Raw genomic sequence first — 16,508 nt, forward strand, 5'->3', positions numbered from 1 at the left:
CAGGTGGTGCTCAGGGCCAAGCCTGATCTTTATTTAGGAAAAGTCTGAAGCTAGGAGTAGGGTGGCCCCAGGGGCTGCTGAACCGACCCGCAACTAGCTGGCTCCCAGGATCAGGAAAGCTTCCGCTGTTATGCAACAACTTTCTAGAACAGACTGAATTTTCTTTTTTCCTTTTTCTTTCTTCTTCTCTTTCTTTTTTCTTTTTTTTTTTGGCCACACTCAGCAGTGCTCAGGGGTCACTCTTGACTTTAACTGAAGGCCACTTTCCTTTCAGGCTAGCTAGAGCCTGATGAGCTGCTGCTTCTCCTGTTTCCCTACTTAGAAACAAAGACAGCTGCCTGTCTTCTGTGTTCCTGACCTGGCACATGAGCTAGCAATGTGGGACTGGGGGAAAAGAAATTCAGGATTCTGAAAGACCAGCTTAAAAAAAGTTTACACACACACACACACACACACATCACTGTATCACTGTCATCCCGTTGTTCATCGATTTACTCAAGCAGGCACCAGTAATGTCCCCATTCATCCCAGCCCTGAGATTTTAGCAGCCTCTCCTTACTTGTCTTTCCCAATGATTGGAGGCTCTTTCAGGGTCAGGGGAATGAGACCTGTTATCGTTACTGTTTTTGGCATATCATACACCACAGGGAGCTTGCCAGGCTCTGCCGTGCGGGCAGGATACTACTCTTGGTAGCTTGCCAGGCTCTCCAAGAGGCACATATATTTATTTCCTTTTATGATGATGTTTCGCGTGGCCGCATATGTAAGACTCACCCTGGACTTGTATATAATATATACATTTATATATAATATATACATTTATATATATAAATGCGTACACACACACACATACACACAGACATATCTCAAGTATATCAGAGGCTGGAGAGATACAGAAGATAAGGTGCTTGTCTTACAAGCAGCTAACCTGGGTTAGATCCCTGGCACCACATACGCTCCCCTGAGCACAGAGTCAGGAGTAAGCCCTAAGCACAGCCAGGTTTGGCTCAAAAACCCAAATATATAATAAATTAATTCATTTATAAACAACAGACTAGGGAAAACATTTGGGATAAACTGGGAGAAAAATTTGCAAAACAATGACAGACAATATGTCAATAGTGGGACTACACAAAGCGCTCCTACAAATTGATAAGAAAAATAAATATTCTCAACAAAAAATTGCTCAAGGAGATAAAATTCAAGTGTTCGACCTCAAGGAAATAATAACAACAAAATGCAAAATTAGCACAAATAAGGAATGCTAACACTAGTGATACTGACAGGGTGGGCAAAGGAAAAGTCTCCCACATGAACTGCTGGAACTGCAAGCACTGTTTCCCAGGTCAGGCAGGCTCTGGCTGCTGTTATCACCCAACCCAAAGTACTGTTATCTCGGGGAAACAAGGTGGCAGTACCGATGAAAACTTAATATGCACATACCCTTTAGCCCCAAAATTTCAAGTACAGAAATTTGTTTTATGCAAGGAAAATTACTAAGAACACATAAACAGTGATGCATATTTCATGCAAATGACATAATGAATCAAAGTGGGTATCAACCTAGGGGCTGGAGCGATAGCACAGCGGGGAGGGCGTTTGCCTTGCATGTGGCCGACCCGGGTTCTATTCCCAGCATCCCATATGGTCCCCTGAGCACTACCAGGGGTAATTCCTGAGTGCAGAGCCAGGAGTAACCCCTGTGCATCGCCGGGTGTGACCCAAAAAGCCAAAAAAAAAAAAACCCCCAAAAAACAAAGTGGGTATCAACCTAAAATTTTACTCTTCAATAATAAGGGAGGTCAAAGAGTAAACTGGATAACTAGTTCTGTCATGTATATCAAAGTTAATATAATTAAGTGAAAAAATACAACTTTTAAAAATACAATTAAAAATACAATTTTTAAAAGATGGCACTTTATATAAAATACACTTTCTATACATATATACAAGTATACATATACATAAGCATACTTATCTACATGTAAATAAAAGTGCAAAAAGACCCAAACTTGTTTGTTTTTATTGTTCTTACAATGATGGGGATTAAACCCAAGGTCTCACATGTTTTAGACAAATGCTCTATCAGTGAGCTACATCTGTGGACTTCAGATCTGCTCGTTAACATTATGTAAAAAGGAGGAGAGGCCATTGTGACAGTAGACAGTGTGACAGTGGGTACTACTGACCTTGTTGACCTTGCATGAGGTCAAGCTGGGTTTGATCCACAGCACCCCATTTGGTCCCCAAACACTGCCAGGAGTAATTTCTGAATGCAGAACCAGGAGTAACCCCTGAGCACTGTTGGGTGTGGCCCAAAAAAACAAACAAAACCAAACAAAAAAGAAAAAAAAAGGAGCAGATTCTTTGAGAGAGACAGAAGACACTAATAATTTTCTTCTCTTTTTTTGGGGGGGTGGGGTCAGACTTGGCGATGCTCACGCTCAGGGGTACACCTGGCTCTGTGCTCAGGAATTGTTCCTAGTGGTGCTCAGGGGACCATAAGGGATGCTGAGGATTGAACCCAGGTCAGCCACATGCAAGGTAAGTGCCTTATTTGCTGTATTATCTCTGTGGCCCCTAATTTTCTTTAAGACACCTCTTGTGGGGCTGGAGCAATAGCACAGTAGATAGGGCATTTATTTGCCTTGCACACAGCCAATCTAGGTTCAACTCCCAGCATCCTATATGGTCCCCCGAGCACCATCAGGAGTAATTCCTGAGTGCAGAGCCAGGAGTAACCCCTGTGCATTGCCAGGTATGACCCAAAAAGCAAAAAAAAAAAAAGAAAAGAAAAGAAGACACCTCTTATTTCTCCTTCTTATAATAAGCCCTATATTTGATAAATAACTTAAAAAATGAAACAAACCGGAGCCAGAGTGATAGCACAGAGGGTAGCGCATTTGCCTTGCATGTGGCAGAACCGGGATCAATCCCCAGCATTCCATATGGTCCCATATATGGTCCGCCACGCACCACTAGGACTAATTCCTGAGCACAATCCCTGAGTATTGCCAGGTGTGACCCAAAAAGCAAAAAAGCAAAAAAAAAGAAAATAGAAAAAAACCCAAATCAAACCTCCAAAACACTCTTTGAAGCACAGGAAAGAAACCTCCCTACCCTCCCTCTCTACTCTGTACAACCTTGGTCAATTTGCATGATGAGTAATCAATACAATCCTATTTCTCTTCTTCAAGGAAATACATGACTAGGGAAAACTTTTCAGCATCATTAGCTCACCATCTAAAGACCTAAGAGACAGGAAATGGAAGTACTATGGTCATTCAATGAAACTCTTACCTATGAGTGCATAGGACAGGAACTTATTGATAGAGGTGAGTGCCAGTCCAGTGATAGGGCCAGTGGTATCTTCAGAGCGAATCACTTCCAGAAAGGGACGAAGGAACACATTGGGCTCAATTTCTGAGAGTACTGTAAGGAAAAACAACAAAAGTGAAACAGGAATGAAGTAATGCCATCTGGAAAAAAAAATTGAACCCTAGTAAAAGTCCCTTCTTTTGTCTGCTATGAGGTTAGAGATCTTAGTTGCTGGGTCAATCTTCCTCTCTCTGGATTGTCATGAATCAAATCCCAGACACAATCATTACCTGTGAAACTCTTGGTATAGTTCTGAAATTTTGAGAGAGGTAAAAAAAAAAAATTATCATGCTTAAAATACATATAAGACTATATACAAAATAGTTAAGATGGTAAAAATCTATGTTAAATATATTTTACAATTAAAAACAATGAAATATGATTATCACTGAGTTAATTTCCCATATCTACTTCACCACTGTCCTTCAGTTAATACTTGTGAAATCTTAGTTGAGAACAGCAGATGTGCCTAAAGAGATCCCAGGGCAGGCGGCTGTCATTAGGCCTTTTTTTTAGTCTTTGTCTTTTTTGTTGTTGTTATTTTTGTTTTTTAGGTTTTGGAGCCACACCTGGTGATGCTCAGCGGTTACTCCTAGATCTGCACTCAGGAACCACTTCTGGTGGGGATCAGGGGACCATATGGGTGCCAGGGGATAAAGCCAGGTCGGCCACATGCAAGGCAAGCACTCTACTCCAGCCCTTAGTCTTTGTCTTATGGTTAAGGTACTGCCTCTCAAGAGATAAAAAATGTAGAACATCTTGAGAAGGTCATAATTTATAGTCCCCTGAAATCTTGAAATTAATGGTACTTTTCTGAAAAATGAGTATAAACAATAAGAGTGTGCACAGCCTCCTATTCATGGAAGAGTCTTTTTTTCTTTTTCTTTTTTCTTTTTGGAAGAGACACACCTGATGATACTCAGGGGTTACTCCTGGCTCTAAACTCAGGAATCACTCCTGAGGTGCTGGAATGGCTGTGCGCAAGGCAAGCATCTTACCTGGATATATTTCTATGGCGCCAGTACTTTGTAATCTTAAAGGTCCTAATCACTTTTCAGTTTCTATCTACTCCTGCAAACAAAGGGCTAAATGCCCATTTACAACCCTTATTTTACAGAAAAAAAAGTGAAGCTTCGATATAATTTGCCCTAAGCTACACACACACACACACAAAAAAAAAAATTGTATACCTAATTACTAGCACATACTCCTCAATTAAGAAGGTTTCATTCCAGGTCTAAGAAGCAATCTTACACTGGATTTGCATCACACCTTACTCAGCTGGGGATTTAATTTGTTTTCTATATGATGCTGTGCTTTCATCTGTGGGTGACCAGATCCCTAAGAGGCATCCTTTATAGGCCAGAAAGCTTTAGAGACATAATAAAGCTGCCAACCTTAAGAGACAAAAAGAAACTGGATATCCAAAGCACCTTCATTTTCATGCAAATACAGGGAGCTTCCCACTCAATTCCTATCACCCCTTTCTAGGTAAACATTCCCTGGGACCGGCTGCAACTCAGATTAATGCTTTAATTAATTGGCAGATTGGCTAGCATTTTCCAGAGCTTGTCTGTACAGTGATCACATCAGCTGTATAAAACCTGCTTCTCACCCCCTATTACCCCCACCTAGAGATGTATAATTTGGGGGGAGGGTGAAACAACCAAGAGAAAAACCTTTGTGTAAGGGTCAAAAAGTAGGGCATAAAAATATTTGGGATGATAAAAGTACGGAAAATATGCTTTAAAAAGCACATTAAAAATTAAGAGTTATTTGGTCTTGCTGATTTAAGAACACAAATTTATTACAATTTGGTCTTGTTAATATATTTAACATGAAAAAGACAAGATGGAAAAAATATTTAAATATTGTTTAAAGATTGGGGCAGGAAATATATTATTTTTTTGGTGGGGGACCACACCTAGAGGTGCTCAGAGGTCACTGCTGGTGGGCTTGGAGTCCCATATCGGGGATTTGGGATTGAACCCAAGTAAGGTGCATGCAAGGAAAGTGCCTTACCTGCTGTACTATCTCTTTGGCCCCAGATATCTTTAAATAAGGGCCAGAGAAATAGTACAATGGGTACGCCTGCCTTGCATGCAGCCAGTCTGGGTTCAATCCCTGGCACCACATATGGTCCTCTGAGCCCCGCCAAGAGTGATTCCTGAGAGCAGAACTGGAGTAAGCACTGAGCCCCACCAGGAATGGCCCAAACATCTAAGCAAAAAGAAAAAAATGAAATAATTTTACTTCACTATTTTGTCTCCTTTGGAAATTCTTTTCTGTGAGGGAAGGCGATGTTCCAGGGAAATCTGGGCAAGGTTCAGAACTGACTCTCCTTTTTCTTCAAAGAGCAATTTCACACTCCAGCCTGGAGGCTCTAACTCCTTAAGAACTCAAACGGTGGGGAACACAGAGCAGACCAAGTCACTTTCAGTGCAGCCTGCCTGTGTGGCTGCTGGGACAGAAGCTTCTGTCAGGTAATGCTCACAGCACTGTGGTCTTCCCGGTGGCTGATACCAGGGCGACCAGGTGGGTGGGGCGGAGTGTGGAAGCACTCTTTTTACGTACATTCTTTTCCCAAGGCTGCTTCCCTCCCTCCTCACTTCACTCAAGTGTCCTACAAAAGTTCTATGAATTTTAACACATAAACACATCTCTGAAATTACTCTGTAGCAATTAGGATACAGCTTTATTACCCCAAAAAAGTACTTGTTATCGTTTGGTAATTGCACCCGAGCCCCACTTCTAACTCTGTCAACCACTGATCACCATCGCAGTCTTATCAAGCAAGTCATATAAATAAACTAAATATATATAACCGTATGTATATTCATATAAACATAAAAATAAATTGTGCGACCTTCTGAGACAGGTGTCGCTCAGGGTCCCAGCCTTGAGATTCCTCTAAATGGCCGCACAGATCAATAGCTTATTCCCGTTTTCCTGCTGAGAGGTATCCACTGGATGATAACAGTTTGTTTGTCCATTCCCTATTTGTAAGACATCTGACTCTCGAGTTTGGGGCAATTAAAAATAGAGTTGCTATAAACATTTGTGTACAGGCTTTTGGAGTGGATCTGGCGGGGAAGGTTGAGTCCCGAGAGAGGCGTCAGAGTGGGAAGTGTGCACTGCACTGTGCAGGGCTTCACCAGGTCCCACACTGAAGCCTGCAGGCTCTGAACATGGCCTTCCTATGGCTCACAGGCCAGACACTGACATAGATCACAGGTTTCACTCCTACCAACAGCCATCTAATATCTGTCATATTCATCTGTCAAACTAGATAACTGGAATCTATGACTGCTAAAATATGAACATTTCAGCACTTCCAATCTGTATGTAAAACTTTATGGAAACTTCATGATGGAACCTCTTTCTGGATCTTACTGAGAGAACCCACCAAGAACCTTCATTATCACCCTCACTCCTGTGTCCTTCCCAAAGAAAAGGAACCATGGTGTAAAGTGAAGGTCTCCAACCACCAGATCACAGACTGATGCTGGTCCACTGGTGCAGAAAAGCTGAAAACTACTGGTCTACCCTGTTGGTTATAACCGTCTCTGTGGATCAGCATGCAGGACAGGTGCTGGTCTGCAGATATGGACGGCTGCAGAATGCTGGGATACAGAATCCACTTTCTGAGGAGAGTTTGGCCTAGTAGAATTCGACTTTTGCTCTCTAAATTCAACTGATAATGGCCAGGAGTGTCAGGGTCTAATAGACGCAGTAACTATAGCTTTCTCTGGTGGTGAGGGTCATGCAGGGGAGGCTATGCCCCTCGTGCAATACCACCATAAGAACATATTTGCGGGGGAGGAGGGGGTCCCACATTTGGTGATGCTTAGTTTACTCCTGGCTCTGCACTCAGGAATTACTCCTGGCAGGATGTGAAGGCGATGTGGCTGTCTGGCTGGCTAGGTGGAAGTTCCCTTCCTCCCTCACTGCTCCATGTGTATCCCTCCTGAAGCTGAGCGCTCTGTCCGAGAGAACCATCTTCCCTGAATAGAGATGGACCATTCTTCAGTGGAGGGAATACAGAGTAGTTGTGCTCCCCTGCTAAAACCTCATAATAATCATGGTAAGCTGTTCAGATAATCTTCTAAAGTAGAACTTAGTCCGTGGTGAAGGGCCAATTCTTTTGGTTTTTTGTTTGTTTGCTTGTGTGCTAGGGGGCTATTCCTAGTTAGGTGCTCTGGGGCTACTCCTGTTTTTGTCTGAAGGACCACATGGTGTGAAGGATCAAATTCTGGTCTCCTGCATGCAAAGTATGCAAGCCAGTCTGTTCAGTCATGACTCTGGCCTCAATTCTTTCTTTTTTCTTTGTGTCAATCTGCTGTAGACTCATAGTTTTATATACTGTATTATTAGATAATGAAATTAAGGGTCTAGGAATATAGCTTGGGACACACTTTGCATTTATGAGGCTGTGGGTTTGATCCCTAACACACACCAAAAGAAAGGAGGAGGGAAGGAAGGATAAAGGGAAGGATAAAGAGAGGGAAAGAAAGAATAAAAGAAGAGAGGAAGGAAGAGAGAAAGAGAAAGAAGGAAAGAGAGAGAGAAAGAGAGGAAGGAAGAAAGGGAAGAAGGAAAAAATCCTAAAAATAGACCAAATAATTATTTTGTTTGTATTCTTGGTTTGGGGGCCATAACTGGCAGTACTCAGGTGTTGTTACTCTCAGTGGTGCTGCAGGGGACAGGGAACAACTATATGGTGCTGGGGATCAAACTTGGGACTTTCACATACAAAGCATGAGCTCTAGTCGTCTAGTCAACTCCCTCGGCTTCCATTTAAAAAAATTAGACTCAATATATATATAAGTACTCAGCATATTCAAGTTATATACTGAGTAGTTATATCTATTTTTATTAAAAAATTCAAATTCTAAATGCTTTTCATTAGTCTATATAACTATTTACTATGCAGTCATTTAGGGACTAAAACAGTTTATGATTTATACCTTAAATCATTTTTTTTAAGACCTAATCTTCAGCCAGTCATTCCAGAAAATCCCCCAAATACTAGGTTATTATAGCTAAATAATTAAAAATCATTTACCAATGAGGTGATTCAGACTTAGGGAAATGGATTTGCAAGTATAAGGCCTGGGTATGATCCCTGGAAATGCACAGGCACCCAGCAGCATGCTGGGAGTAACCTCTATAAATAGTTAGATGTGGTCCCAGAACAAAACACAAACAAAAACATTTAGGGAGGTTAAGTAATTTTTTTTGGGGTCACACCCGGTGATGCACAGGGGTTACTCTTGGCTCATGCACTCAGGAATTACTCCTGGCGGTGCTCAGGGGACCATATGGGATGCTGGGATTCGAACCTAGGTTGGCCATGTGCAAGGCAAACGTGCTACCTGTTATGCTATCGCTCCAGCTCCGACACTTAACTTTTCAAAGTCTGTAATTTATCTGTTTTAAGATGAGTGTCAGAAAAATAAAATAAATTACATTTAAAAATAAAGTACGTGGGGGGGCTGGAGTGATAGCACAGTGGTTAGGGCGTTTTGCCTTGCACGCAGCCGACCCGGGTTCGATTCCCAGCATCCCATATGGTCCCCTGAGCACCGCCAGGGGTAATTCCTGAGTTCAGAGCCAGGAATAACCTCTGTGCATCGCCGGGTGTGACCCAAAAAGCAAAAAAAAAAAAAAAAAAAAAAATTACGTTACAGGGGCTGGAGCAATAGTACAGGGGGTAGACCGTTTCAGCCTTACACATGGCTGACCTGGGTTCGATTTCTGGTATCCCATCCGTGCCCTGCCAGGAGTAATTCCTGAGTACAGAGCCAGGGCTAAACCAGAGCACTGCTGGGTATGGATCCAAAACAAAACAAAGCATAAAAATAAAATAAATTATAGACTCCAGGGATGACTTGGTGACAGAAGCACCTGCCTCAAAAGTCTGAGGCCCAGTTTCACCTCCAGTGCTGCCCAGGCACTGAGCATGGTCCCAGGAGCTCTGCTGCTCGGGATCCCCAATGCTGCAAGAGAAAAACGTGCAACCCTCAGTGCACATGTGTGCAAGCAGCACAACAAACGTGCGCAATTCCAGATGAGCACCACAACCACAACTAAGGGTGTGACCCTTAATCTTAGCAAAAACAAAGGGATGGGGAAATTCAAAATAAATTATACCAGCTAGCATTTATTACGGCAGAGCCTGGTAAGCTATCTGTGGCATATTTGATATGCCAAAAACAGTAACAAGAAGTCTCACAATGGTGAGACTGATGCCCGCTCGAGCATTTATTAAGCATACATTATGTGCCTGGCACTATCTCCAAACATTAATTAAAAATAATATCCAGTCCACCGAGATTCGGCCCGGGTGGCCATGCCTTTTCACAGCCGCTTTGCTGCTGAACGAGCAGGATCCAGAGCCAGCTATATGACTTGGGGTTCCAGCGAGTGCTTGCAGCCATGTCTCCAGACTGTGAACTGAGATTTTGCTCCATGCTGCCCCAGGAAGGGAAATGATTCAATTTCCAACTTAAATCTCCCTGGACTTAATTACTAAAATACAGAAATCCTAAAACCACGTGGCCGCTACTGCGGCTGCGTGACTTTATATCTCTTCATTCTCATCAGTGGAAAACTAATTATCAAATATTTCCCTGTCAATAGGGCCGTATTCTTGGGGGATAAATTCCAACAAGAATAGTGAGTTCTGTGTTGAAACTCCAACAACAATAGTGAGTATTGTGTTGAAATATGGAATGTAATCAAGGTAAAGAGAAAAGGAAGTGAAATTTTTCAGTTATGCGGGGGTGGGGGGTGGTTGGGGGTGGGGCATGGGATGTATACTGAGTTTTTTTGTTTGTTTGTTTTTCTTTTTGGTGGTGGGGTGGAATATGGGCAATGGTGAAAGGAGGGTGTTTGAGCATTGTATAACTGAGATATAAGCCTGAGAACTTTGTAACTTTCCACATGGTGATTCAATAAAATAAATTAAAAAAATAAATAAATTAAAAAAAATAATATCCAAAAATTTTTTCTTTTTGGGTCATATCCGGCAATACACAGGGGTTATTCCTGGCTCTGCACTCAGGAATCACCCCTGGTGGGGCTCAAGGGACCATATGGGATGCTGGGAATCAAACCTAGGTCGGCTGCGTTCAAGGCAACCACCCTACCCACTGTGCTATTGCTCCAGCCCCCAAAGTTTTTCTTTAATGCATGTATATATAAGGTATGTGTACAATGCATGAATGAAGTAAATGTGCAATTAAAAATAAAAGGTTATTCTAGTTTTTTGTTTGTTTTTGTTCGGGGGCCATGCCCAGCTATGCTTAGGGCTTACTCCCAGCTCTGTACTCAGGAATTACTCCTGGAGTGGGTTGGGGGGCAATAAGGGGTGACGGGGATTAAACCTGGGTCAGCCGTGTAGAAGGCAAGGGCCCTACCCACTGTACTATTTATTACTCCAGCCCTCAAGTTACTCTAGTTTTTAAGTTGCAGGGTTTCAGTTCAGTGTTATTCTGTGTTTTGTTTTGTTTTGTTTTTTTGCTTTTTGGGTCACACCCAGCGATGCTCAGGGGTTACTCCTAGCTTTGCACTCAGGAATTACTACTGGCGGTGCTTGGGGGACCATATGGGATGCCGGGGATCGAACCCGGGTTGGCTGCATGCAAGGCAAATGCCCTACCCGCTGTGCTATCGCTGCGGCCCCCAGTGTTATTCTTAATAACATAAATTATAAGTTCAGCTTGTTTCTAAATATTTAAGTAAATGGAGGCCAAAGGAAAGTATGGGGGCAAGGCTCTTGCACACAGGTGATCCTGGTTTGATCCCTGGAACTGTCAGAAATAACCCTGAGTTGGGGCCGGAGTGATAGTACAGCGAGCAGGGCATTTGCCTTGCACACGGCTGACCTGGGTTTGGGCCACAGCAGGCCATATGGTTCCCTGAGCACCACCAGGAGTGATTCCTGAGTGCAGAGCCAGGACTAACCACTGAGCATCGCCAGAATGACTCAAAAAGCCAAGAAAAAGAAAAAAGAAAAAGAAATCACCCTGAGCACACCGCCAGGAATGAGCTCTGCCAGGTGTGGCCCATACCCCTTCCCCCTCAAAAGAAAAGTTTGAAATATTTAAGTAGCCATGCCATGCTAATCTTCTCTGTATTGTTCCAATTTTAGTATATGTGCTGCCGAAGTGAGCACTTAAAATATTTAAGTACATATAAAAAATTTAAAAGTAAGTCTTTCTACCTTTGATTCCAAAATCTTTTTTGTCTTGTTTTTAGGTCACCACTTGGATGTGCTCAGGGATCATTCCTGGCAGTGCTTGGTTACTGTGGTGATGAGGATCAAATCCACCACGTCAGCCACATGCAAGGTAAGAATCCTATCCATTGTACTAGCTCTCTAAATCTTAACAGGGATAAAGGAAAGGGTAAATACTAGGATACGTGGTTGTTGTTTTTTATTTATGGTAAAATTTTAATTTCTGAGGGCTCTGGCTTTCTCCAAGGAATACATAATTATCAGAGGAGAGACTAGGTTTCTGGGCTGGAAGTGCAAGCTTTGCATGCAGGGAGCCCTGATTCAATCCCCACCACCTCATGGACCCCTGAACACAGTTAGGAGAGACCTTCCTGTCCTGTACCCAGCTGGGAAACACCACCAGGTGTGGTTACCCCCCAAAAGAAAAGAACAGTTTTCTTCTCCTTTTTAATTCTGGTTTTTGGGCCACAACTGGCAGGGCTTAGGTCTTCCTCCTGGTGACCTACCTGCTGTACTACTTCTCTGGCCCCCAAGTTTCCTTTTCTAAATACAAGTGATTGATTATTCCTTTTATAAGACAGAGACAACAATAATAGCTACCATTTATTACCTTGTGCTATGCTCTATACTATTTTAAATATTTTTCTCTTCATAATTAGCCCCATTTTGAGAATAAAATGAGACTTAGAATAAGTAGATCTACCAGCCACCTAAGATTATCATCTACATCTAACAAGTGATGGAAATAGTTAAATCTGGTTCATTTTACTCTAAAATCTGTGCTACTAAGCTAACCAACTTTACTGTTTCTTACAGAAGCCAGTCAGGAAGTTTCTAGTGAGGTATGAGCGATAGTACAGTGACAGTACAATGGTTAGGGTGCTTGCTTTGCATGCAGCCAACCTAGATTTGATCCCTGGCACCCCATATGGTTCCCTGAGACCTGTCAGTAGTGATCTCTGAGTGTAGAGCCAGGAGTAAGCCCTGAGCACCGCTGGATGTGGGCCAAAAACAAAAACAAAACAAGTTTCTGGCCTTCCTCGTGGTTTGGTCCGCATAGGGACTGAGACTCAATGGTCTAGATCTTCCTCGGAGGAGTAAGAAGAGCTAAGTCCAGGGGAAGGGTGCCATGCTGCTACTCATGAGGAGTAAGCAGGCTGAGTAATTTCACAACCAGCGAGACATCTGACACTCCCACCAACTAGCCAAAATTCCCACCCTGGAAGGCTATCAACCTCAAGGCACAAACAGTCCAGTAAACAGAGTGCAGCTCAGGTAGAGGGGTGCCCTGAAGGTGACCGATTCATGTTGAAGGATAGGGAAAAAAAGAAAGGAATGGGCACAAGGAAGAGGGGAAATTCAACTTTCCATCAGAGAAAGAAAACTTGGGAACCTTAAGGATGAGGTCACGTGTTTCTAAAATCAAAACTACGTTCAACTTTATGGCTAATAAGTACAAAAATTTCAACAAGAATCATTTAACTTTTTTTCTGGAGGACCTCATAGGCCACTTCAATCTAAAAAAAAATGAGATGTCTTTTTTATTTTTGTTTTTTTTGCGGGGCCACACCTTGATTATTAATTGAACCTGGGTCAGCTGCCTGCAAGCTTCCTGCCTTAACCACTGTACTCTCTCTCCTTCTGCAAAAGTGAGATGTCTTTGTGGTATTCTGCTCACACTCTGCTCAACAACAGTAAAATTGGCCCTGGAGAGATAGTATAGCAGGAAGGGCACTTGCTTTGTACCTGGACAACCGGGTTTGATCCCCAGCACCACATATAGTCCCCTGAGAACAACCAGGAGGGAGCCTAAACAGAGCCAGGATAAGCCCTAATCACCGCTGGGTGTGTCCCCAAAACAAAAACAAAACAGTAAATAAGAAGCTCCCTATATTACAACACTCAAGATGTCTAACTTTGGCCCAATGTCAGTTTATGAATCTGTAGAAGTCCTTCAATTCTCCTGTCTTCTCAGATGATGAGATGATCCATTCCATGTCAGGGATGAATCCTGACACGATTTTCTCTTTTCACAGCTGAATTGCCACCCGCTTTGATGATCTAAGTTAAAGGCCTCAACATGTGGCATGAAGCACTACCCAGACAAAAGAGAACACTCCCTCCTCACTCTACAGGGAAGCGGGCACCATCCTCCCAGGAGGCTTGTGTTCTCCAATCCACAGAAGCCTTTTCTCATTTGACCAACATTGGGCTGGCACATTCCTGAGCCAAAATGCTCACATAAGCGGCTTTCCCTGGTAGCAAAGCTCTTTACTCCTGAATGACTCTTATTAGGGGCAGTTGGGCATTCTCAATTGGATTACGCTGACAAGGAAAAAGGTCTGTGATATATTATTTCAACACCATTTCGCTTCAGAAATGCCTGTTTCGACCCTCTTGCCCTCAGAACCTACTTTACCCTTTCTGCTTTCTAAAGGGTTACCAGCCTATCCCCACCCTAGTTTTTCATCCCACAAATATTGGCTTATGTTCCTGGAGACAGGATATCATCATTAATAAGGTGGTTCATGTATAACAGATTAATAATAATTAAGAGCATGATTAAAGGGAGACAGAAGTTTAGTTAATTATCACTCATGACATTTCTGTATCTACAGACATGGAATGGACAAAATTATCTGAGCACAAATTCTTAATGGTTATTTGACTTTGCCTACATATTCCATCTTAAGAGAAAGTGTTAGGTCCTCATATCCTGGTTATGTTATAGCCAGGAATGCTTCTCGTAAAGGTTCAAATAGGCTTCAGAATGATGTGCAAACGTAGTTTATGAGAAAGCTAAGTTCAATGGGAAGGAGCTATGCTTTTTTTGGTTCAAAATAGTAGTTCAAAGTCCAGTGGGTAAGGCACTTGCCTTGCAAGTGGCTGACCCAGGATCAATTCCCAGCACTACATATGGACCCATGAGCACTGCCAGAGGTGACCCCTGGGCACAGTCACAGGGATAAGCCCTGAGGACCACTGGGTATGACCCAAACACCCCTCCCCTCCAAATTTTTCAAATCAACAAAAATAAAAACTCTTTGAGAAATATTCAATTTTTTTGGGGGGGGGTCACACCTGGCGATACACAGGGGTTACTCCTGGCTCATGCACTCAGGAATTACTCAAGGGACCATATGGGATGCTGGGAATTGAAACCCAGGCCGGCCGCGTGCAAGGCAGATGTGCTACCTGCTGTGCTATCGCTACAGCCCCTGAAAAATATTCACTTTCAAACCAATCTATCTCTCAGTCTATCTTTCAAAACTCACGAGAGCTTTATTTAATTTTTTGATCAATAAAAAGCTTTATTGATCAAAAAACCCCCAAACCAAATTCTTTTCCTCTGTCTGTCCCCACCACCTCTCTCTCTCTACACACACACACACACAGACACACACACTGAACTTACATATCCTGGGGTTTGACTCAAACTCTGCAACTCCACTGATCAGAAGTCACAATTTTAGGGCCAGAGCAATAGTATAGCCTTGAACATGGCCAACTTGGGTTTGATCCTTGAAACCACATATGGTCATCGGAGCCCTGCCAAGAGTGATCCCTGAGCACAGAGCCAAGAATAACCCTGAGAACTGTTGGGTATGGCCCAAAAACTAAGAAAAAAGGAAAGAAATCACAATTACATATAGAAGAAGACATAGGGAATACATTCTAGGACCACAACATCAGGACTCACTCTAAAGGCAAAGGAAACAAAAGCAAAAGTAGGGACAGAGATAGTATAGGAAGCACGTGCCTAGCAGTGGTAGGTCCCTGTTCATCCCAAAACTTCATGGTCCTTTGAGCATTGCCAGGGTATCTCTGGAAGGACCCCTGGGTCTTCTGGGCACCACTTGGAAACCCCCATAAAGAAATAAACAAAGGGGAATACATCAAATTTAAAAACTACACAGTGAAAGACTCTACCACAGAAACAAAATGCAGCCTAATAATTGGGGTAAAAGATTTTCTCATCATCATATTAATAGGGGGTTAATATTCAAATAGAGAATTCACAAACCCCACAATAAAAAATGCAAATCAACTAAAAAAAAACCCCAGAAAACAAGGGCAAGACAGCAAAAGACTTACACACTCCCCAAAGAAGATATACTGATGTTTCACAAGTACATAAAAAAGCCCAGTATTGAGGTTTGAGAGACAGCACAGGGGCAAGGTACTAGCCTTCATGCAGCCAGATCCAGTTTGATCCTTAGTACCACATATGGTCCCTGGAGCACTGCCAGATGTGATTCCTGAGCAAACCAAGTACAGTCCCCTAAGCACTACATATGCTGCTCAAATACTGCCCGACCCAAGGTTAAAACACGGCTAGATAATCATCAACATGAAACTAGATAAAGAAGTTGTGGCATATAATGCTGAATGGAATATTCTGTCATCACAAAAGAGCTCAGGGGCCTGAGAGACAGTACAGTGGGTAGGATGCTTGCCTTGCAAGCAGCAGACCAGAGTTTAATCTCCAGCACCATTTATGATCCCCAGGAGGAATCCCAGAGCATAGAGCACAGCCAGATACGGGCCCAAACACCCCCCTTTCTCCTCTCCTTCATTCTTTCCTTCCCTCTTCCTTCCTTCCCTCCCTCCCTCTTCTTTCATTCTTTCTTTTGGGCCCCATCCAGTGGCAATTTGCCTCAGACATCAGCAATAGCTAAGCAGATTAAGAAGCATAATTATTTATATACAGATTATTCATTTTATCTCCCTATAACTCTGAGAAATAATGTAACTGTTCCATTTTACAGATAAGAAAAATCAAAGCTCTAAGAGATTAGGTAACTTGGCCAACTTGGGCTCAAGAAATATAGTGTAGTAGGCAAGGCACTTTTCTTGCATGCGGCTAACCAGAATTCACTCTCTGCAT

The 16,508-nt window shown here is 42.7% G+C and overlaps 1 protein-coding gene and 1 pseudogene across 7 annotated transcripts in view; both read right to left on the reverse strand.

Moving 5' to 3' along the window:
• Positions 1-16,508, reverse strand: part of GBF1 (golgi brefeldin A resistant guanine nucleotide exchange factor 1) — a 136,686-nt gene that overhangs the window by 34,307 nt on the left and 85,871 nt on the right. For all 7 annotated transcript variants that reach the window (XM_055118785.1, XM_055118783.1, XM_055118784.1 and 4 more), the window contains one exon: positions 3,301-3,432. In XM_055118785.1, coding sequence (XP_054974760.1) covers positions 3,301-3,432 — 132 coding nt within the window. The remainder of the gene's footprint in view (positions 1-3,300; positions 3,433-16,508) is intronic.
• Positions 11,471-11,557, reverse strand: LOC129399451 (U6 spliceosomal RNA; annotated as a pseudogene).

Source organism: Sorex araneus, chromosome 11 (assembly GCF_027595985.1).
Source record: "Sorex araneus isolate mSorAra2 chromosome 11, mSorAra2.pri, whole genome shotgun sequence".
Taxonomy (NCBI): domain Eukaryota; kingdom Metazoa; phylum Chordata; class Mammalia; order Eulipotyphla; family Soricidae; genus Sorex; species Sorex araneus.